This window comes from Takifugu flavidus, chromosome 1, assembly GCF_003711565.1.
Source record: "Takifugu flavidus isolate HTHZ2018 chromosome 1, ASM371156v2, whole genome shotgun sequence".
In the NCBI taxonomy this organism is placed as follows: domain Eukaryota; kingdom Metazoa; phylum Chordata; class Actinopteri; order Tetraodontiformes; family Tetraodontidae; genus Takifugu; species Takifugu flavidus.
The window spans coordinates 7884425-7905925 of NC_079520.1; the positions used below are offsets into that span (position 1 = coordinate 7884425).

The 21501-nt window shown below is 44.9% G+C and overlaps 2 protein-coding genes across 5 annotated transcripts; one reads left to right on the top strand and one right to left on the bottom strand.

The window, feature by feature from the left end:
• LOC130533606 (myc box-dependent-interacting protein 1) lies at nucleotides 1-10461 on the top strand. 4 transcript variants are annotated; one of them, XM_057047171.1, is made up of 19 exons: nucleotides 2-340; nucleotides 1070-1150; nucleotides 1306-1360; nucleotides 1521-1615; nucleotides 1873-1968; nucleotides 2065-2175; nucleotides 2264-2356; nucleotides 2578-2663; nucleotides 2883-2958; nucleotides 3078-3133; nucleotides 3361-3405; nucleotides 4185-4254; nucleotides 4364-4486; nucleotides 5716-5736; nucleotides 7045-7407; nucleotides 7895-7948; nucleotides 8136-8210; nucleotides 8304-8405; nucleotides 8506-10461. In XM_057047171.1, the coding sequence occupies exons 1-19, from the start codon at nucleotides 254-256 to the stop codon at nucleotides 8605-8607; spliced, it is 1791 nt and encodes a 596-aa protein (XP_056903151.1). In that variant the 5' UTR covers nucleotides 2-253; the 3' UTR covers nucleotides 8608-10461. The 4 variants fall into 4 exon arrangements, with proteins under 4 accessions (XP_056903159.1, XP_056903151.1, XP_056903170.1 ...); XM_057047179.1 differs by lacking the exon at nucleotides 3361-3405 and having other exon boundaries at nucleotides 1-340; XM_057047190.1 differs by lacking the exon at nucleotides 7045-7407 and having other exon boundaries at nucleotides 4-340.
• A 346-nt stretch (nucleotides 10462-10807) lies between these two features.
• Nucleotides 10808-15794, bottom strand: LOC130533666 (indian hedgehog B protein-like). Its single transcript, XM_057047276.1, has 4 exons — nucleotides 14896-15794; nucleotides 14214-14371; nucleotides 14009-14112; nucleotides 10808-12617 (listed from the first exon to the last, which is right to left on the bottom strand). Exons 1-4 carry the CDS (start codon nucleotides 15205-15207, stop codon nucleotides 11893-11895), a joined length of 1299 nt encoding a protein of 432 aa, XP_056903256.1. The 5' UTR covers nucleotides 15208-15794; the 3' UTR covers nucleotides 10808-11892.
• Between the last annotated feature and the right edge of the window lie 5707 nt (nucleotides 15795-21501).

The window sequence follows — 21501 nt, forward strand, 5'->3', positions numbered from 1 at the left end:
CCATCTCTGTGCGCATCCTCCTCCTCTGTCACGGATGCGCGCAGAGCAGCTCAGTATTTGTAGAGCTTAGCTTTCTCCGGGCACTCACATCTTTCCAGAGATACATTTTCGCACCACACACGCCTCATTAAACGTGCTAGGATTATTCCATCTTTGGACATTTATGGTTTTGCGTCAGTGATCGCAGCAGCGGTCCAAAGGTTCTTGCTTTTATTTCCTTATCTCCCGCACCCAAAGATAGAAACGCACCAAGATGGCTGAGTTGAATTTGGGGAAGGGGCTGACTGCGGGGAAAGTGGCCAGCAACGTTCAGAAAAAGCTCACGAGAGCCCAGGAAAAGGTAGGAGCGGCATTTTGACGCGTTCATGTCGGGAAGCGACGGTTTGGGCCACCGACCAGCGCAGCGGCTGCAGCGGCGGCAGCAGCAGCAGCGGCGGCAGCTGCCACATCGCTCAGTGCCGCATCACGACGTTTAATCATCGGGGCATAGATGTTGTGTTTGCTCGAGATGCCCGCGTCACCTACTTCATTCTCAATGTCACGTAGCGGGCACGTTCATGTTGTAGCTGACAAAATGAGTACGCAAGCCGAATTTCATCCTTTAGAATAAAATCAATTGATACTGTTTTTCAGGCATTTGAAATAGTCGTGGGCCATATAACAATATTATGATTATGACGAAGAAACAAAGTCCTATGTTTTTTGATAATAAATACAACCCATACTACAATATAAAAAGTGGGGCCTAGTCTATGCATCTGCATGTCATATAGTGTCCGACCCACAGGGGGGGCTGTGAGTTTATGATTCTGTCCTGTAAGGTGTAAGAACAGGCTCCGAAGCATAGAAAATACTGTCTTCCTGCAGACACAATGCTTATGGATTTATACAAGAGAAGTAATTCAAATTTGTATTAAATATAGACCGATGTGTTCATCTTTACTTTAAGCCAGATTTTCACTCAATGCTTGAAAGAGACAAATATTCCCTACAAAATTCCTATAAGAGATTTTATATGTTATTTATGACTATCGAAATGATTTATGGCTCAATATTTGTTTTTCGTCAGGTTCTTCAAAAGCTTGGCAAAGCCGATGAGACCAAAGATGCTGCTTTTGAGGAGGGAGTGATCAATTTCAACAAACAGTATGTGAGTAGAGCCACGTGTCACATCCGACCTCTCCCCCATCATCAAATAAAACCTGCCTGTCGTTCAGGTTTGGAGAATCGAGTCACAACGCTGTTGATAAATGCCCCCCAGTTTTTTCACCTTTTAAAGTGTGTGGTTTTACATTTCGACCTCAGGCTGAAGGCTCCAAGCTCCAGAGGGACCTGACGGCATACCTGGAAGCAGTGAAAGGTTTCAAGTTCTTAAAGATCCATACAGATTGACTAATCTGATATAAATAGATATACATATAGTCATAAAGATATAAATGTACTCATACAGCTCAGCATGCACATATCTACTGATGTAATTGTACATTTCACTTCTATAAATCATGTGTCACTGTCATCAGCTATGCACGAGTCCTCAAAGAACGTACAGGCGTGTTTGGCGGACATGTATGAGCCAGACTGGTACGGCAAGAATGAAGTGGATTCCATTGTGGAGGTGAGATACACCTTTATTAGCGTACAGGTGTGAAGACAACTTTGTAGTAATCAGTAATGATAAAATTGATTTGTTGCTCAAGTAAATAGGTGTCTTGACTGCATAAAAAGCCACTTGATCATTCTCCCTTTGGCTTCTTATAGTGATTATGGCCCAAACACATTCAAAAGCATTGTAAAGCGACAGAGAACTAAACCAGAACTGTGTTACAGAACAATTCCGCTCTGTAATTTGTGTGTTTGTGGACGGCGCTGCAGGACTGTGACGTTCTGTGGACTGACTACCACCAGAAGCTGGTCGATCACGCACTTATCTCCATGGATACCTACCTGGGTCAGTTCCCTGACATCAAGGTGAGCTGTTGTCAGCAAATATCAGAGGTGCTGTCTGTGTACTCACACCCTAAAAACTTAGTCTTCACAACAAATACTTTCCCACCTTGTGTTTAGGCACGTATAGCAAAGCGTGACCGGAAGCTGGTGGATTATGACAGCGCACGGCACAACTATGCCATCACTCACAAGTCTAAGAAAAAGGATGGGGGCATTAAAATTACCAAGGTAGATGGAGTACATCATGGGGCATTCAAGTTCACTGAATTTGACAGAGTTTGATTTCTCTCCCTTCTTTTTCGCTCCTGTCTGACAGCCTTCGTCCTTGTTGGAGAGGGCCACTCCAGGCTGGGCTCAAGGGCTCCTGTCTGCCCATAATGTTGCCCAGAGTAGTCTGTCACGGAACCAGGTACAATACTGCGACATCTCACTGTTTTCCCATGAGGGCTGTTGACTGCAGGATGGTGACACGTTGAGATGTGACATTAAGGCGAACCCTTTGTGTTCCGCTCACGTTTCCTGTCACCACCTGAAGCACACTGCTAGATATAGAGGATATTAGCCACCACACTAGCTGAATAAAGCATGCTCCTCCAAATACGTTTGCACTGTGCTGCGTGTGTGTTTCAGGCCGAGGAAGAGCTGGAGAGAGCACAGAAGGTGTTTGAGGAAATTAATATTGACTTACAAGAGGAGTTGCCTTCACTGTGGAACAGGTGTGTGTGTGGGTGTGTGTGTGCGCGCGTGCGTGCGTGTGTGTCTGGATGGGTGTATTTCCTGTTGCTGCAGGCTAATTACGGCTTAGATCTGCGCTACATTTACCATTCACATCATTAAGCCAACAGTTCAGCCATTGCTCTCTCTCTCTCTCGCTCTCTCTCTCTCTCTCTCTCTCTCTCTCTCCTCTCTCTCTCTCTCTCTCTCTCTCTCTTTAGCCGTGTTGGGTTTTACGTCAGCACCTTCCAGAGTTTGTCCGGCTTTGAGGAGAAATTTCACAAGGAAATAAGCAGGGTGAGACTGTGGACCTCTGTTAATGTGGTTTATCCATGAGCAGTTGATGGGAAATGATGAAAATATCAAACGTGACTTCTCCAATCTAAAGGTTTTATCTTCTTTCCTCTCCTCGGCAGTTGGACCAGGACTTGTATGACATCTTAGAGAAACTGGAAGGAACAGACACAAGCGGGTTAGTTCACAGCTGTTTGATTTTTTAAAAATCAACAAGTTTTTTTAAAAAAAGAAAATTGAAATTCAAGATGCAGAAGGACATTTCCATCTAAAATGTAAATAAATATATTTAGGTCCTTACGTGTGTAACCGTCGTAAAAGCAGCCATGTTCCAAATGTTATGCTAAGTGGCGATAAACCCTGTACACACTGACCTGAAGCCAATCCTGACCTCCCTACTTACAGAAAGACAGGTAACAGCGGTGCCACATCGTCAGGAACAAATAGGAGGTAACCTACAGTAGCTGTGGTGGTAACCACGGTGACACAATTTATGTCTGTCTATCATGCTCCCTGTCTGTCCGTGAGTCAGTCAGTCTGCAGCCTTGGTATAGATGTACAGTCGCCTTACTTGGGTTTAAAAGGTCTCAAGAAACACTTCAGTCAGAGGTCCAAGCAGCCTGAGCTGGAGATATCAAGGAGTTAATAACATTAACATGTTTATTGCTGCAGTAGGTAACATCAGGACCCCTAACTTTGATACAGATGTAGACCCTTTTTTGGGGAGGCAGGTAAACAAACAAAAAACCTCGAACATCATTTTCATGCTGCCTTCAGGGTATAAAGATCCCTCATTAACGAATGTGAGTCACAGAAGCAGCACAAGCCTCAAGGAATGGCTTTGTTCGTGCTGGCTCATACTGTATCTCAATAGAAGATAAAGAGCTGAGCTAGTAAATAGGCTGACCGAGGAGCCCTGCAATAAGCTGCAAGCTTTTCCGGCCCTTCACCTATCTTCAGATCTCTGGCTGCTTCCTGAACGTCTCTGTCATTGCTCGCTTTTATCGGACGCACACTTTGAGCCTGCTTGCATGGGCTGGAGGACGCAGAAGGGGCGGGATGGAGGAGAAGAAAGCCTCCCTCTTCTTGCATGACAGCTCCTGTGGACCTGCAGAGCATGCCTCGGAACTCACTTCATCCGCTCTTTTAAACCTTTTGTAACACATTTTTCACTTAGTCTAGAACGTGCGGTACATCTTCTGAAATGTTGCATGTGTGCGTTTCCTTAGTGTCAAAGAAGCATCCAACCACACTCTCAGGCCCGGAGGACCACCACCGATCCCCAAATCTCCATCCAAGGTAGCAAAAGGTTTTTCCTCGCTATGAAAAAATTCTGAATACAAACCAGATATTGGTTCCGTATAACAAAAAGCTGATGTCACCATATGGTGCTTCTGTCTCTGTCTAGCTAAAGCCAGCAGTGCCTCCTCCACCAAAGGTGACCCCATCAAAGGAGATGAAAGCAGAGAACATCATCAACCTGTTTGATGCTGCAGCTGCTCCAGACATCAGCGTCACCTCCCCAACAGAGGTGAGTGATGATGGACAGCCAGGAACAGGAACCCCCCCCAGACCTTCCACAGTGCTACACTGGTCACAACTTTTTTTTCTCTTCCTGGTTTCACTCTCTTTCTGCTCTGTAACCAGTTACTGCTCCATGACAAAGATGTGAACATAAAACAAAATTCTGCATTCTGCCGCCACTCATCCTCTGCATCTGCCTTAAGATGTACCGCACGTTCTAGACTAAGTGAAAAAAAGCTGCAACTTATCCCATTAAAAACAGCTTTAAAGCAACAGCAGCTATTCTATTCTATTCTATTCTATTCTATTCTATTCTATTCTATTCTATTCTATTCTATTCTATCTATTCTATTCTATTCTATTCTATTCTATTCTATTCTATTCTATTCTATTCTATTCCTTGTGGTTAGCCAGTGAGTGGTCACCTTCCTTGTGTTACCAGTTTGAGAGTCCTGCAGTGAGCAGCCTGTTAGACATGGACCTGGACTCTTTCACCACCACAGTCACACAGGTCATCCATCTGGCATGAACGCAGACTTTCTAGAGACTCTCTACTGCTCCTCATGTCAAGCTTCACAAGAGATTTTAGCCTTTATTCAGAGAAACCAAGACGCTGATGTTGCCATGCTGTCCATTCCCAGCTTAGTAGACCAGTTGTGTAAAATCCCTTGAGAAGCTTGGCGTAGTTTGAGGTTTGTGCTGCTCTTTCTGGTTCCCTAATAATGCTGGGTGATGGCATGAAGACCTGCAGAAGCCAGCTAATCCCAACAACCTGTTCTTGCTTTAGCACAATTTACAGATCACTCAACGCATGAAGTCTTGGCTTATCTCCTGTTCTGCAGCCTTGGGATTACTGTAAATGGCAAAATGTAGATTTGGAGTGAGAGGCAATAACATTGTTTTGTAATTTCAGGCTTTAAATAAGTGATTGTTAAATCTGTCAGGTGGTCTACTCTATCATGTTTGCGAAGGCCTCTTAGACACATGAATTTAAAGGTTCTTGCAGAAGAACTTTCCGTTATATTCCAGTCGTGGTGTTGGTTGCTGACACTCCCCTCCAGACTGGCTTAGGTCACCTGCCACTGCCTGTTTTCTTGCCCTGCTGGAGATCTGCTGCTACAAGCTTGTAGGTTTAGTAGCATGAGTCCTGCAATGGAAGCCACATGTGACAGGACGAAGAGCTTTGCTTTGCTTTGATGTGCTCTCTGATAATGTGGCTGTCTTTCTTTTGCATAGCCGGCGAACTGGGATTCATGGGTAAGCGACTCCTCCACGGCCCAACACGTCCCTTTAATGTGAAGACATTTGGATATTATGGGCATCATCTCCATCAGCATGTGTGTATTTTGTGTTACCTGTTTGTGGTGTCCATGTGTCTGCAGTGTTGAGCGTGGCCCCACTCAAGTGTGAACGGCACAGACAGAACTTCTGCAATTCAGTTTCAAGGCACTCAAGGCAAATGTTTAATTTCGGACATGAATCCAGAATCAAAGTTGGCGTTTTGGAACTGAATTGTCATCCGTTCTTCCTGTTTCTCCTCATCTCCCCGTCTGCACACATGTTGCTGCGCGGCGTTTTGCCCGTCGGCAGCGTGCATGGCGACACATGGGGAATAGTTCGGTTCTGAAAGTTGAGTGAAGTTGCTCTGGGTTCTAGTGGACTCTGGACGTGGACTGCAAGCGTCCGAACTGACCGGGCAGCTTCACCAAGCATCGCTTGTCTCTTGCCACCTCTGGCCATCAACTAACCTTTTAGTTGGTTCTTGTAAGAGAGATGTGCGTCAGCCATGCCGTGACGGTGCGGAGCGACGCGACACCTCCACTCTTACAAAGCTCCTTTCCTCTTTCTCCATCTGAACATAGTCGTGGAAAAAGCAACTCACAGGAGATCCATCATCTATATTCCGATGGGAAAAGGCGGAGAGTTTCTGCATTCTGCCCCCACTCATCCTCTGCATCTGCCTTAATTATGGGCATTCAGTTGATTGATTCACATAATGATGGTGATGCTCACTCGCTGTTCGCCATGGCAGGTTGAACTCGCCCACTCTAGGGTGCAAGTCTGTACCAGATCACATCATCTTGTGATCACAAAGATTGCCGTAGCATTCCCGTGACTCGCTCATAACGTTCATTGTCAGAGTTTCTGGCGAGCTTTCACGTGTAACTATGTGATTCATCATTCAGCCACAACACAGTTTAAAACACTTAGAAACATGATGTGGAATTGCACAGAAACAACCACAAAGGGCATTAAAAGATAGTATGCCTGAATGTTTCTAGTGTTTAAGCATTAAGATGGCTTCGTCTTGCTTCATTAAAAGGCAGCAGCCACATAGAAATACATTTTTTAAAGACAACTTTATCGTTTTTCTTCCACTAAACATAACAAGTTCATTAATTCACTTTCTTTTAATACACCAAATGTCAGCAACACCATTGAATCTGCCCTGATACCTCCCCCTTTCTCCTCCAACCTTTTGATTTATGGACGACTTGTGATACCCAGACGGTAAAATGTCTCTTATGACCTTTGATTCCTTGAAACCTGACCCTTGCCCTGCAGTCTGAGGACAACGGTGCCCAGGAACAGGAGACCCAGGAGTACTATGACCCTGTGGCTGCTGCTGCAGATGCCTGGGGGGATGACGGTTCCCAACCAGTCCGTTATGACCCGATAGCAGCTGCTACAGAGAGCTGGGGAGATGACGGTACTGAACCGGTTCACTATGACCCTGTGGAGGTGGCTCAGGAGGGAGGGGGGGATGACGAGAAGCAGGCAGATCATTCGGCGCCTGTGGCTGAAGCCCAGGAGGGCTGGGGTGATGACGGGAGCCAGCCGGCCGCAGAGGAAGAAACACCTGCGACCGAGGAAGCCGAGGAAGAAAGCGTTCAAGCCATCACGCCGATGGATGATGAAGAGGGTCAGGTAACCAAGAAGAGGGGGCAAAGTGGAGAAATGCATCTGCATAGAGATGGTGGATGCATTTAAGAGTGTAACATATATTTGTGACGAGGTTTCAGCATAATGTGAAGACAAAGATGAGCTACATCGCGAACAAAGGGTCAAACGATGCAGAAAGATGTAAAAGTATGGATGCATCTGGACCAGCGGCACGGATGCTTCCACAAAGACGCAGGGAGAAATTTGAACCTTAACCGCTGAGTGAAGAAGACTGTGGCATTCTGCTCCATCTCCCACTCACTTTTAATCACAAACCCTCACATGCATTCTGCTAATTCTTAAGCTTGATGAGCACTGAGCTTTACTGTCACTCAGAATCTTTGCTGCTAGGGCTGCATGTCTTCTGACTGTCTTTGTCTTATCTGTCTTGTCCTTTTGTTTCAGCCTCACCCTCGAATCTAACGTCCATCTCCACCCTCTCACCTCTGACTCTTTCCCCTTCTGCTTCCAGGGCGAGTCTGCAGCAGACGCTCCAGCCGCAGTGGAGGAAACAGCAACACCAGAGGTGAGCAAAAACATCTGGAATAGGATTAATGTATGAAAACCTACACATAAATATTTATTCTATAAGACTTTCTTTTATGTGGGTTGGAACAATGTTGGCGAAAACCTTTTAGAGGTCAATTAGAGCTCTTAAACTGACAGAGATCATCCTTTTCTCGCCTCTGTGGATCGACTCTCTTCCTCATTAGCCTCCCGCAGCTGCAGCGCCTCCAACAGAAGAAGCATCGGAAGCTGCAGAAATGCCTCCAGGATTCCTGTTTAAGGTACAGATGTGAGCGATGAGGGAGAGGGAATGAAGTCGTTGTCATTTTCAAATCCAGTCCAACCAGAGACGTATGTGGAAATGGCTGTTGTAGGTCCAAGTTATGCACGATTATGCCCCCAACGACACGGATGAACTGGAGATGAAGGCTGGTGATGTGGTGCTTGTAATCCCCTTTGACAATCCTGATGAACAGGTAAAACACACACACACACACACACACACACACACACACACACACACAGACATAATCAATTTTAGGTAAATTGTCTTTCATTTCTTCTCTGAAACGTTAGGATGACGGCTGGCTGATGGGGATGAAGCAGGAAGACTGGAAGCAGAACAAAGAGAACGCCGCTAAAGGAGTGTTCCCCGAAAACTTCACCCAAAGGCTGTGAAGGAAGGAGGAGATATTAGTTCTGCCTCCCTTCCTCCAGCCTCACTGTTCCCTCCCTTCACCCGTGCTGATCTCTTCTAGGACTTTGGCCATAGAAGCCGGGCTGTTCCAGCTCTGGCAGGAATCGCGTGTTCCTAAGGTCTGAACGCAGGCCTTGGCAGCATTTACAAATTGCAGAATTATCCATTTCACAGGTGCCGCTCTGCACCGTTCGTACTTCTCCACATGAGTGGAAACGACCTGAGAGTCCCATCATGTCCGAGAGATGCAGGGATGGGTGCCTCTGCAATGCCTACTGCCGTATTAATGATGTTTGATTCATCCAAACCCCTCCATCACACCGATAAAGCGGCCATTTTATGCATTCACCAGAATGTGTAGCAGACTGACCCTCATACAACCCTAAAAAGCTGTTTGGGAAATAACGCACAAAGGAAACTGAGAGTTGGTCTGTTTTAGCCACGTGTGTAGCCATCCAGTATCGTTTCCCACCAGGGCGTCATCAAGTCAGCGAATCCTTCTTCCCCATATATCAATTGGTCCGGCGTGCACATGTGATTCCAGATATGCATTTCCCTGACTCGCTAAAATGCAGGCAGACAACAAAATGCTGCTATGAACTAGGTAGACAGATATGATCATACCCCAGTGCTACTCAGACGTGACCAAAATGAGCCAGCCTCATCCATTAATTTAGAAAAAAAGTTTTTAAAAAGAATTCCATTCTCTTTTTCGGAGCACCGCTGACTCCAATGCAGACCATTCAGAATATGCACCAGAGCAAGTTCTTTTATTTTTGTATTATGCAGATTACTTAATGTAATTACACACAGTTGCCAACTTGGGATGCGGGGGAGCGTTTTTGTTCTTCCGTCAGGTGAGCTGGTACCACAGGAAGTGAACCCTTCACCGAGTGTCTGAGTCTGCAGACATTTGTCAGGATGGAACATGATGTACAAAAAGTGGGAGAAATGTGTGATCGTATGTGTGTGTGTGTACTCTTGTGCGGGTTCTTGGGAAACGTAAATTATTTATCTATAGTCTAAAGGACAATACCACCACGAGGTTGTCAGCTGTACACTAATGTTATTTTTTTATTTATTTATTTATTTATTTTTTGACTTGACTAAAATGATTCCTTTTTTATTTGGTCTTTTCTTTCCCCTCTGGCTGCTACTACAGTTCCAGGTGTTATCGTGCATTTGTTGTGTACATGTGTGATTTTGCCAAACTGTGATGAAGGAAGCATATTCTATAAGGACATTCATATCTGTATGTGAGTAAATGTGAGCATGCTGAATTCCCATGTGTTGTGTGAACACCCTCAGTTTAAGACAATGATGCTGAAACACTTTTGAGGCAGTTTGCTTATAATTATTATGATATCAGCTATTAGAATTATTATCAGATTCTGTCGAGTGGGGGTTTTGCTGTATGTTCTTTGATTTTATTTTCTTCTATTTATTTATTTTTGATTCTCAAATCAGAAGTTCTGTCAGCCATGCCTCAAAATGTTGTCGTATCGTCGTCCGAACCCAGTTAGAAATTCCTACACTGAGAAAGGATTCATGGGAGAAGTTTTAGTGAACCACCAGACTCAGGCGGAAGTGGGGGTTGTTTGTAATGTTTTTTTTCAGTATTTCAACCACTTGAGACGTGCATGAGATCTTCATGTGTATTTGCAAACTAAACCAGTCACTTTGGCATTGTTATTTTTAAGGCTATTTAATTTTCACCTGGGTCTGGTTCCTCTCCCATCTGTCTCCTGCAGAGAGCCGTGAGACTGGGACGGAAATATCTCCCCTCTACCTTGATGGCCCAATAATAATGACAATAAATATTACTTTGAATCAGCTGTTGTGTTGGTTTGGTTTGGTGCATTTTATTTGTATTTCGTTGATACATTTAGTGCTTTCTGAGCTTATCACACATCGTTCCTAAAGGGCAGAGAAAGACGCTCATTCTGATACGTTCTCGTTTACATGAATGTGTCCAACAGGGGGCGCGGTGTTCTCACACTAATTCTAAATCAACGACGGAACAAAAAGCAGAATGATGAGGAGGGCTGCAGGACTGCTGCTGTCCGTGGTACTGAAAGACAGCAGCAGCCCACCCTGGAACCACAGATAAAGAAGCTTCATCCATCAGCCTAAAGGAAGAACTTTTCATTTATAATAGGCAAATAAAGGACACAGCCGTCATTGTTTATGAACATCAACTTTATGTTCCAAATACAAATAGTATGCTGAAAATAACCGTAGCTTACATTAATCTCTAAAAATAGACCTTTAAATAATTTTCCAGCAATAGCTTAATACACACATGTGACAAATCTGCTTCCCACATTTACCAAAATAGATTCTTAGTGTCAGAAATATTACAAAAAAAATATGGTTCTGAGCAGTCAGCCCCAAAGACACACTAAAGCCCGTCTAGGTACTGCAAACAGTCTTGGATGATAAATGGAATAAAATATCAAGTCAATTATTCAAGATTAAACTGGCCAAATGATGTTAATACAGTAGTAGAATATAGCCTGAGTGTTGTGCACGCCTCGACCCGGCCTGCACTTTGAACTGTTACAAAACCTTTAAAACAGGTAATAGACAGAAAAGAAGTATGTACCAACCTTACCATTCAGATCAGGGAGCCTGGAAAGGAGACAAAAGTTCTTTAAAAAATGTTTTGCCGCATGTTCTGGCACCGCATCGGGTCACAGCTGACAGGTATGACACCCATCAGTGTTCCCAGCTATTCAGATACACAGCTAACACTTACTTTACACAATGGCCCCTGTGCGAGTAAACCTCATTAGTATTTCCTTTGATTTGCTAAGCATCCTTTCCACAATCTCACTTCCCTGCTTCCTTCTCATCAGAAAACTCTGGTGTCCTGAGAGCGCTTGATAAAAAGCATTGAAATTGAATTCTTCTTTAAAGCTAGTGTAAAGGTAGTGTCATAACCTCCTCCCCGCCAAGCACCTTCCAGCCTGCATTCACGCCCCGGCGGCAGACAGACGCCGCTCTTCAGGAGTGATAATCATTCAGACCCACAATGCAGTTTGAAGGTCCGGGATCCTTCAGGCTTTCATTCATGCAGACACAAATTGAACAACCCTTATGTGAAACGCTCCTGGAGAAAGCACCCAGAACATTGTCCTCGGAAAGTTCGCCCGCCCGTCTTCCCAGTCTGCTGACGTCCAAAACCATTAAGCGGTTAGTTTCTTGTGATTAGCAGAAATGCGGATGACCCCCAGCTTCAGTCCATTAATCTGCTTCCCCGAGCTCTAGCTCTGTCCTCGATCCACCCCCCAGGGGTGAAAGTGTTCAGTGTCCAGCAGCATTGTTCCCAGCCTCTGCAGAAGCCAAGGATACCAGTGTAGGCCATCAGTCTGTGATCCTGAAGGTCCCAGTAGGGTGTAGAAGAGTCTGAGTGGGGCCAGGGCCCAGTGGGCCAAACGGTGACTGTCCACAGCAGCGTAGCACGATGCTAACACGCCGTTGACCACTATGGAGCCATGTTCAGTGAGAGGGGCGTAGAAGCCCGTGCTCCTCTGTGCCCGCACGAAAGTCACAGGTGAGAAGGTTGCTTGTGAGCCCACCTTCCCTCCTGATGTTAGCACACACTGTCCCGGCTGGACCTCGCTCGCAAAAACTATCCTGAGGCCTCTGTCCCGGCTAAATCCCACTTCCTGTGCTGGGTCCAAATACAGATCACCGTAGGTCTCGTTCCACACACAGTCTGTGACGTAGATCAGGTGAGCTGCTGTCAGAGTGATACTGTGCCCAGCAACGGTGCCGATGGTGTAGAAGACCGACGTGACGTTGGGCCGGCGGTCCAGAAAGGACAGGACCGGGCTGTAGATGAATGGACCAAGACCCTCCGTGGCTGAGGAAGACAAGACACGGTCACCAGGGCGAAGGTCACGCATTGGCTTGGTAACGCCGCCCTCGAGGACGACCTGGGCGTCGCCACTGAAACAACCACCAGTTTTGGCCGCGACAGAATGTTCTGAAAACAAGAGAGAAGACGGATTAATTAAGGTTTATTCTGATGCTTGGAGGGGTTCAGGGTTCAGGGGTTCACACTAAGACCTTGACTTGACTGAGAGGGAATAAGAACTTGATATACCATAGTAGGTTTTGAATGCTGTGACTGGCATTTTTCTTCTTGGAAAATGCAAATGATTCTGACTAAAGTCTTGAAGTCTGACACTTGAAATGTTAGTAAAAATGTTTTTTACTGCCATTAAAAGCATTTTCTCTTCACAACTTAAAAATGCCATCATCAGTATCCCTCTGCATATTTTGTCATAATAATTTAACCCGCATCGCACAACCTGTTGTTCCTCTGCTCTAGATTCAAAAGGGAACAAATCTGATCCCCAATCTGCTGGTTATGTCCATGTATAATTTGGCCCTTTAAGACACAGTAAGATGAGGTGGCAGGAACATGGTAGTCAGTAATAGCTAATGGATAACCAGCTGATTGTATCACTGCAGCCAAAGCACAGCCTGGGGTCAGCGAGACAGGAAAGCAAGCAGACTCGCACTTCTTGGTTCTGTTTGGATTACAGCAGCCTTCCTGATTTAAACTGTGTCACATGAGGACTCGCAGCAATTCCTCACAAGGAAGGATCACGTACGAGCGGCAATCAGCGTGAACTTTGAATCCATCTGCTGCTTAAAGGAAACAGTGAAGAATCTGGGAAATGTTTCCAGAACAATACGAAGCTTTAAAAAAAAACAAGAAAGGGTCTGGAATGAGCCCCTCGGTCATCTAAATCCCTGTTTGTGTGTGGGAGTCTGGTCTTAAATCAGTCTTAAGGCAACCTAATATTTGACCAAGGTGTGTACGTCTGTAAGGCTGAAGGCTGCAGGGAAGGAGGGCTGTGATAAGACTCAGATAACAGATCTGAGAGAAACCTACTGGAGGAAAAGCAACAGAAAAACAAAGAGAGAGTTAATCATCTCACAGCCTACTAACCTCCCTGGCCTGCTAGAATGGAGTTTGGCATCAAATAACTGGCGCTGCCAGACGTGGGTAAAGGGTCTCTGTCTAGCAATTTGCTCCATTAAGAAAAAAAATAATAAAAACCTCTGCAGAAAATAATTCATAAATACAATTTCAGAAGCAAGACAAGGAAACAAAAACACATAATTTCCTGCACAGTGGCAATGAAAGGTCACATGATAAATACTGTGCACAGGTGCACACCCAGTTTTGATTGGCTCCCAACAGGCTTTTACACACACACACACACACACACACACACACACACACACACACACACACACACAGATAAAAGGTGGCTGGGATCCCCCTTTAGTGATAATGATATCTGACCACAATAAGCACAAAGTTAATGTGCCCAAAGAGTCTCTGTCACATCTTTGTCTCACCTGATTTGACACTACAGTGAATGTGGGCTTTAGACTCGTAGTAAACCCAGTCAAACCCAGCTTCCACAGCCAACCGGGCCAGCATGGCGTACTTATTTCTGTCCCTGTGAAAAATAATGACACGGTATATCAGGCTCTTACTGTGGGCTTTCCCCGACATTCAACCCCAACACATATATTTCAGATTTGTAAGGGGTCGCCTCACCTGTCTGAGGTGGTTATATCAACAGCACGTCCCTCGTAGTGGAGCGAGTCCTCAGAGTGGTGACCGTCCTCATCCCAGCCCTCCGTCACTCTTAGCTTAACACCCGGCCACATGTTCATCACAGAGATGGCCAGAGAGTTTAATTTGTCCTTACAGCGCTGGAGACAGCAAAGGGAAGGAAGAAAAGGCGTCTTCTTAGAGAGACCTGACCCGAAGACATGCAAAAGATCTGTGTGTGTGTGTTTCTGTGTGTGTGGCCACTTCAGTTTTCCAGGTGAATAATCAAAGTACACACTTGCGCACTTGGGAGGATTCCACTTTTTAAAACACATGGCCTGAGGTCAAGATGCCTCTTGGGATTTATTATTTCAGACTGACTCAAATTTAATTCCGAGGTGCCTCTTTAGAGCTCAAATAAAGAAATAAAGAATGGAACAGACTTTTGTTGCGAGATTGTGCAGTTATCTTTAGAGCAAACACAATCACAGAAGCTGGAATAAATGAAGCAGAGGATTAAAGAGTGAATTTAAATCAATCATTTGGTTCCACTTTTTTTTTTTTTTTTTATCCCGCAGCAGCTGATAATCAGGCCCAAGTGAGTCCCTTCAAATCTGACGAGGGTCACATTAAATAGCCAGACTGCATCTCTGCGCATCTGTTGCCAGATGTTTCCTCTCCTTACCTGAGTCATGAGCCTGTCGGCGCCCGTTTCCTCCTCATCCTTGAAGAAAATATCCGTGTTGTAGTTCGGCGTCAGCTCTTTGAAACGCTCGGAATTGCGCGTTATTTTGCCCTCGGGTCTCCCGCTGGCCCCCAGGGTCTTCTCGGCTACGTTTGGGCTGAACTGTTTGTAGGCCAGCGGGATGAGTTTTTTGGGAAGTCGCCTCTTGCCGTACCCCCTGCCCGGTCCGCAGCCCTCCGAAGCAGGTGCGAGGAGGAAGAGGAGGACCAAGGCGCACAGAGAGGCGGTTAGACGGAGTAAGGAGATCCTCATCGCCCCGGGCTGAGGGAGGACTCTCCCTGGGGGAGAGAGACGTCTTCAGTACCTCGCCGGTTCAGTCCCCGACTACATGGTCCGTGACTGCCGCAGCATCGCGCCCCGCAAAGCCAGAAAAACGGAGCAACGGAGCGCCGCGTCTGCGCCAGGCGCCAAGAGGACAGCAACAACAAAAAAAAAGTTTTAGCTTCCCGCAACCAAAACGAGTTGAGAAACTTCGCTCCCTCCGCCTTCCAGAATCAACAGTCAGTGCAGGCTGTAAAGTCCGTGTATTTAAACAAACAGGTTCAAAGTCGATGTGGTGGCTGAGAGTTAAAGAGAGACAGATAACCAGGATGCAGCGTTGTGGTCGCTCTGCCGGTCTCTCTCTCTATGTATGTGTCACAACATCCGCCGCCGCTGCCCGCTCTCACTCCGCACACTTCCCTTCTCCATTCATGCAACAGGCTGCAGCTTCCCAGATGAATTGAGGGGATCTGAGTGATTCAAAGCGATCTGTTGCCACTCCAGACCGCACCCTGCCTGCGCTGCCCTCCTCTGCCGGCTGCCTTCTCTGCCACCCACCCCGCCCCTGACAGCTCAGGGCGCACTGGTGCGTCCTGTCCACACTCTGCTGGCAGGCAGGCAGGAAGGCGGCTCACACAGACTCTGCTCTCCGCCGCTGCTGCCACTCCGCATTTGCAGTTGTTCTCTTTGTTTGAGCTCTTGACAGCGGTGTGTGCTTTTCTTCCACATTATGTAAAGTTCTGGCCGTTTCCATCAAATAGCTCGATGCATTTCTCAAGTTTGAAGCCATTGTTTGTGTGGTTGCGTCCTGGCTGCTTCTCTATTCCGGGTGTTTGTTGGTTGACTTGTTGGATTTTTAATGTCTGAATGAAACTGATTGACAGAATGATGAGCTGACTGGCTGATTTGTTGGCAGTCTTTGGCTAATAATCACCCATGATAGCTGGAGCTGATAGTTTCACCTGTTCCGGTTGGTGCTGCTCCAAAAAGGTTGTACATACTGTAGCTGCAGATGACCTAATTAACTTTAAATCATTACTAATTATAGCTCTAGATCTCATGGCTGCCCTAAAACTGATTGGATAGATTTACCTGAATGCTGTGAGGAGCTCCAATGGCTGTGTGGAGGATAATTTGAGGTAATTGATACATTATAATTGGTACATTAAAAGCATTTATTCTGTCTTGAATTTCACCGACTACAACAGACAGAAAGAAACTAGCAAACACAACGATGAACTATGTCAGTCTGATCAATTTGTGAGCTTCATTTTTTCTTTCTTCTCTTGTTTTTGATGATTGTGTAGTTATGATCAAAGGAGTTAAATATAAAAATGTTAACAAGAGGCAGAGTCAGAATAGAGGTTTGTAGAACCGACACTTCACACTCTGCAATAAGCAATAAAATAATTCAGAACTCTATGCTGTGTTAAGAACCCCCCCTCGCACACACACACACACGCACACACACACACACACACACACCACACACAGTTTAACACCAGGTAACCCAGCCTCTCCAAATTAGCTCTTCAAATATTTGCCAGCAGAAAAGGCGGTCTCAGCCCTGTTTCTCGGGGCTGCCTCCTTTGAATGAGCTGAACTGTACAAGGCTGAGGGTTTCCATAATTTCTGTTTTATTATTTGTGTGGTGTAAACACCGTAAAGTATTTTTGCTGTGCCGCCGCTTTTCATGTCTCTTGATAGAACAGAGAAGAGCAAAGAGAGATTCACACACAGTAAACAGCCATCTATAGCTGTATTTACCTTCCAGTCGAAATAGAACATCATTTGACACTTGGGGGAATTCATTAGAGTTTTCCTGGTATGGAAGCCATACAGCAATTAAAATAAATCAAAATTTGCCAAATAGAAGAGCCAGTGTTTCTCCAAATCCTATGTGTGCCACACACGTCAAGAGGTAGAGGTACCTATGTATTATTTATTTACTTTGGGTTTTTTTTAATTCTATTCTATTAGTATCATCACTAATGTGGATGTAGGCAACCACATTTTCTTCTTTCATATCTAAGAAGATGTTGATACCCCAGGGAAATGTGGAGGGGAATGTACAGCATGTAAAGGAAAATTACAAATTCAGACCGCTTTAGGAGAGGAAAACTTTGCTTCCATATTCAGAGGATGAACATTCATCAGGAAAGAGACACAACTCATAACATTAGCCATAAGATTTAATGAACTTCAGACAATTAAACATGTGAAACATGGCGTGTGCATGTGTTTTTGTATATGCAGACAGAACACTCTTTAGTAGCAAAGTGAGGACATTTTGGCCGTTACTTTAAACTTTACGGAGCTGTGTGAGAGTTGCTTGAAGGTTACGGTTACTATCAGGTTCAGGTTCAGGTTTGGCCTGCTGGGTTTGGGTTAGGGACTGGTGAATCCACTCTGTCAAAGTCTTTACAAAGGTAGAAGTATAAGTGTGTGTAAGATGAAGAAAAAGAAAGAGACGCTACATTATGTGAAACCACTTGGAAGAGTTTACGGAGTTCCTTTATAATGTTCCTCTCTCCATGGACCGGGAATACTGAAAACTTTACTCCCAGCTCACCTCAGACTATACGCTCATGACTCAACCTTCTTGTCCAGCGTCTGTGTGTTGACTGTACTGTTTAGCTCCGAGCTAGCTGTCAACTATTGATGTTATTGATGTTTTATAAATGGGCAGAAATGCAGTGCTTGCAAAAATCTAAATACAAGTGACAACCCTTGGCCCAGGTGACACAAGCCTTATGTCTCCACTGAGGTAACAAACCTCAGTTCTCAAGGGGTCATTAGAGCTAATATGAGCATTTCCATGACCGCAGTAGTAAACATTTATAGTGTTTGTGGGGTAGTAGAAACTTCGTGGGAGGGGGAAGAAGACAAGAGGAGGTGGCATTTTCCTAAAAGTGAATGTGTGAGCTGTAGGAATGAATGGATGAAATGGATGGATGAAAACTGGGCAGCCCTGCATGTTTTCAGCAAAGCGCAGCACAAACAACTGCAGCAACCAGGCCTCAAATTCGGCTTGTTTACTTTTACACATTTCAGTTTGAGCGCTTGAAAAAAAAATAAAAACTCCCCTCCCCCCCAATCCAGGTCTTTAAAACAACACTTTGTCCGGATGTTTCTGAAGGAAAAAACCCTTAAAAAGCCAAAATGAAACATATTATAGAAGCATTCCTTTTTGTGGCTGCTGAGCCTTACAGGCACCCCCAGCCAGGGTTCGGATGCACGTTCCCCACACTCCAACGCTGGCTGATTACACGTATCTGAAAACAATTTGTGGTATGGAGCAGAGCGGAGATCTGCTCATTTCTCGCCATAACTGAGAACTAATTTATTAACGCAGCCATCACAGTCACTGTAATGGTTTCCAGCCACTGACACCAGCTGCCTCGTTACGTCACAGGACCTGGCTGGCCGTCCGACACGTTGCCTGTCTGGTGCAATAAAATGTGTTTACAGTCAGGGTCGCACCTCTCTGGTGGTCTCATAGTGGCGAATTTTGTGAATTATTGATGGTTGTGACACTTATTAGACAGCAACACTTGTTATTGTCAACCTGAGTGATAAACTCGACACCAACAATGCTGAAATGAGAGAGTAATGAGCTTCCTCATGTTGACAGAACGTTTATCCTGCAAACATTCTGCCCACATTTGGGCCGGACTTCAGTGGCTGTTGTCCGTGTGCACGAGCAGAAACCTTCGCCGTGTCCCCGTCTGCTTAACCATATGTTTCTGTAACGATCAGCGTTTTGTGGTCGCGTGTGCATGCGTGCCATCCTTCTTTGAAGATCATAAATACGGGCGTAGCTCCAGGCAGACCCGCCGCCTGTTCAGCAGCATGTCAACAATGCTTCTGAAGTGGTTACCTTCTCCCATCCGCTGCTCTGCTCTTTTTCTTCTGCCATCCATCTTTTGGCTCATTTTCCCCCCAGAAGCACCGTCGCCCTTCAGACAGGCAAAAAAAGAATCTCATTAGAAACAAATCAGAGTGAAACCTGACACCGCAGCCACCTCTACAGAAAGTCATCCATCCTCTGATAGCATTCATCATTTTGTCATTTTAATTCTTACACTTTTTCTCCTGTCAGGCTTCTTTTATCTCCATGAAAATACACAATTTTTTTCTCCCGTTAGTGATTGATTTTAACACAACTCTCACTGTTTTGTCGACGAGAACGTATGAAAGAAAGAAATATTTCTAACAGTCTTTTTCAAAGGTTTTTTTCTGTAACCAGTTTGAATCTTTTGATATTCTCCAAATTGTGGCCCCCCAAATACTTGTAGGTTAAAAGTGGTTTTCCCCTCACTTTTGTTGAAAATTTTACAGGAAAAAAAGTCAAAATTTAGACAGACAGTTTAGAATTCTTTGCATCACGCTCTTATCATTTGATGTGCGATTAAACAAACAAAAATAAGAGAATTTATTCACTGTATCAAAGGCTGACATTAAGCATGAATTCTAAGCAGTCTTGTGGGTTGACATGTGGGGGGAATCATTGATCTTTTTCAGGAGTTCGGTCACTTCTGTGGGCGGGTCTGTTTCATATCTAGAAATGTGCACTCAGTAGACACAAATACGGCCACGCTGAAGCAGCTGATGGACCAACCAAGCATCAGGCCCTCATCCATTGATGTTTATTACAGTTATTAATTTCCTCTGCAAAATAAGAGGCCACAGCAGCAGGACAGAAGATGATGGGTGCCAGCCCAAGAACCTCTCTCCGCTTTCATCTGCTGGCACTGGGACCCTGTTAGTCCGCAGCTCGGGGCCTTCACACAAGTGCATGGGTTAGCCATGCGTCCCCGGCATGCTCACCAAGAAAGATGAAGAAAAAACAGATAAAAGGAACTATCACAAGGCAAATAATATGATTAAGATGAAGAGGAAAAGAAAACGTTATGGCACATAAAGACAAAAATCAGAGAGACAAACTTGCAATAATGATGGTTTTTCTTTAGTGACCACTATTTTCACCCCAAAGTGGGCATTATCCAAAAAAGGTGATGACAGAAGAGATTGCAGGTCTTTCACAGCAGCCTGAGAGAACACAAGGGAAAGGAGAGAGATGGGGTGTTTCAGATCCTGCCTGAGGGTTGGAGGGTTGAACACATTTTTTATTGGTTCTGTTAACTTTTACAGTGTATGCTGCCACAGCCAACCCTTCTGAACAATATCACATGTTCATAATGACCCCACAGAAAATGGAAATTAGTGTTACCTCTCAAGGCCCTGTAGATCAGGAGAAAAGCAATGGTCCAAGTGCAGGATCCTGGGGAACTCCATTACTGAGCCTATGAGGAGGAAGCACAACTTCCATGAACAAATTTGATAATATGACTTCAGTCTGCTTTGTACTGTCCTTTTAATCTTAATGACATCTGCAGCTTCAGTCTCTGTGGCCAGCTATAACCAACTGAAGCACTGAAGTCCAGCAAAACAATATCAAGTGCCAAGTTTCTGAAGCTGTGAGAGGATCATTTTTAACTGTGAGAGGACCATTTTTAACAGTTTTTTTTCAATGTTTTTAATAACTTACGAATCCTGATTTAAATATTTCATATGTTTAATTAAACAAGTCTATTTCATTAAATTACAGGTCACAAATATTAATGAAGTCTTTTAAGCTGTGCCTGCAGTTACAAGTGGTAACTCAGAAGTCAGTAATGCTAGAAAAAGGAAGACATGGCACATTAGATGGTAAACAAGTGAGTTTGAGTTGTTTTGCACTCAGTGGAAGCTAGCATGTTTGTGGCTTGTGGTGATTCACTGTAATGGGGGTTAAAGGGCGTTATGCATAAGGTAACAACAGCTGGTGGCTTAAACCACCATCCCTCTTCCTCTTTCTATCCCTCCACACACTTCAGCATCCAACCTCAGACCACAATAAACACCTAACACTGGGTCTTTATATGTCGGGTTTTTAGCATTAGTGCGGCTCCATCTGAAAGCTCATAAGCCGGAATCTTCCACGGCATGAAATAAAATGTTGTAGATCTGATAAACTTCCTATAGCTTCCTATAAAGAGTTGGAGGCAAGAGGTACTAGGCTAGAGTAAGACTTAAGATGTAGCTGCCATGGTAGCTAGTGGAAAAACCACAATGACCAAATCTGTCTATCAGCGGTTGGGGGTGGCACCTATATCAGTCATGGTGGACATTTTGATACAGTGTTTTTAGTCAGAAAACAGACATCAGGCAAATAAAAGCAGGATGATGTATAAGTGGCACACAGGCTAAATGTGTTCTGGAGTTAGCGGGTTAAGCTAGCCA

Excerpts from the sequence above, each read along its gene's own strand:
- LOC130533666 (XM_057047276.1), bottom strand. The coding sequence starts at position 15,207 with ATGAGGATCTCCTTACTCCGTCTAACCGCCTCTCTGTGCGCCTTGGTC. Across the intron at positions 14,113-14,213 it reads GATATAACCACCTCAGACAG|GGACAGAAATAAGTACGCCA; the intron begins GTGAGGCGACCC and ends TATTTTTCACAG. Across the intron at positions 12,618-14,008 it reads TCACTGTAGTGTCAAATCAG|AACATTCTGTCGCGGCCAAA; the intron begins GTGAGACAAAGA and ends TCTTGTTTTCAG.
- LOC130533606 (XM_057047171.1), top strand. The coding sequence starts at position 254 with ATGGCTGAGTTGAATTTGGGGAAGGGGCTGACTGCGGGGAAAGTGGCC. Across the intron at positions 2,357-2,577 it reads GTAGTCTGTCACGGAACCAG|GCCGAGGAAGAGCTGGAGAG; the intron begins GTACAATACTGC and ends TGTGTGTTTCAG. Across the intron at positions 3,406-4,184 it reads TCGTCAGGAACAAATAGGAG|TGTCAAAGAAGCATCCAACC; the intron begins GTAACCTACAGT and ends GCGTTTCCTTAG.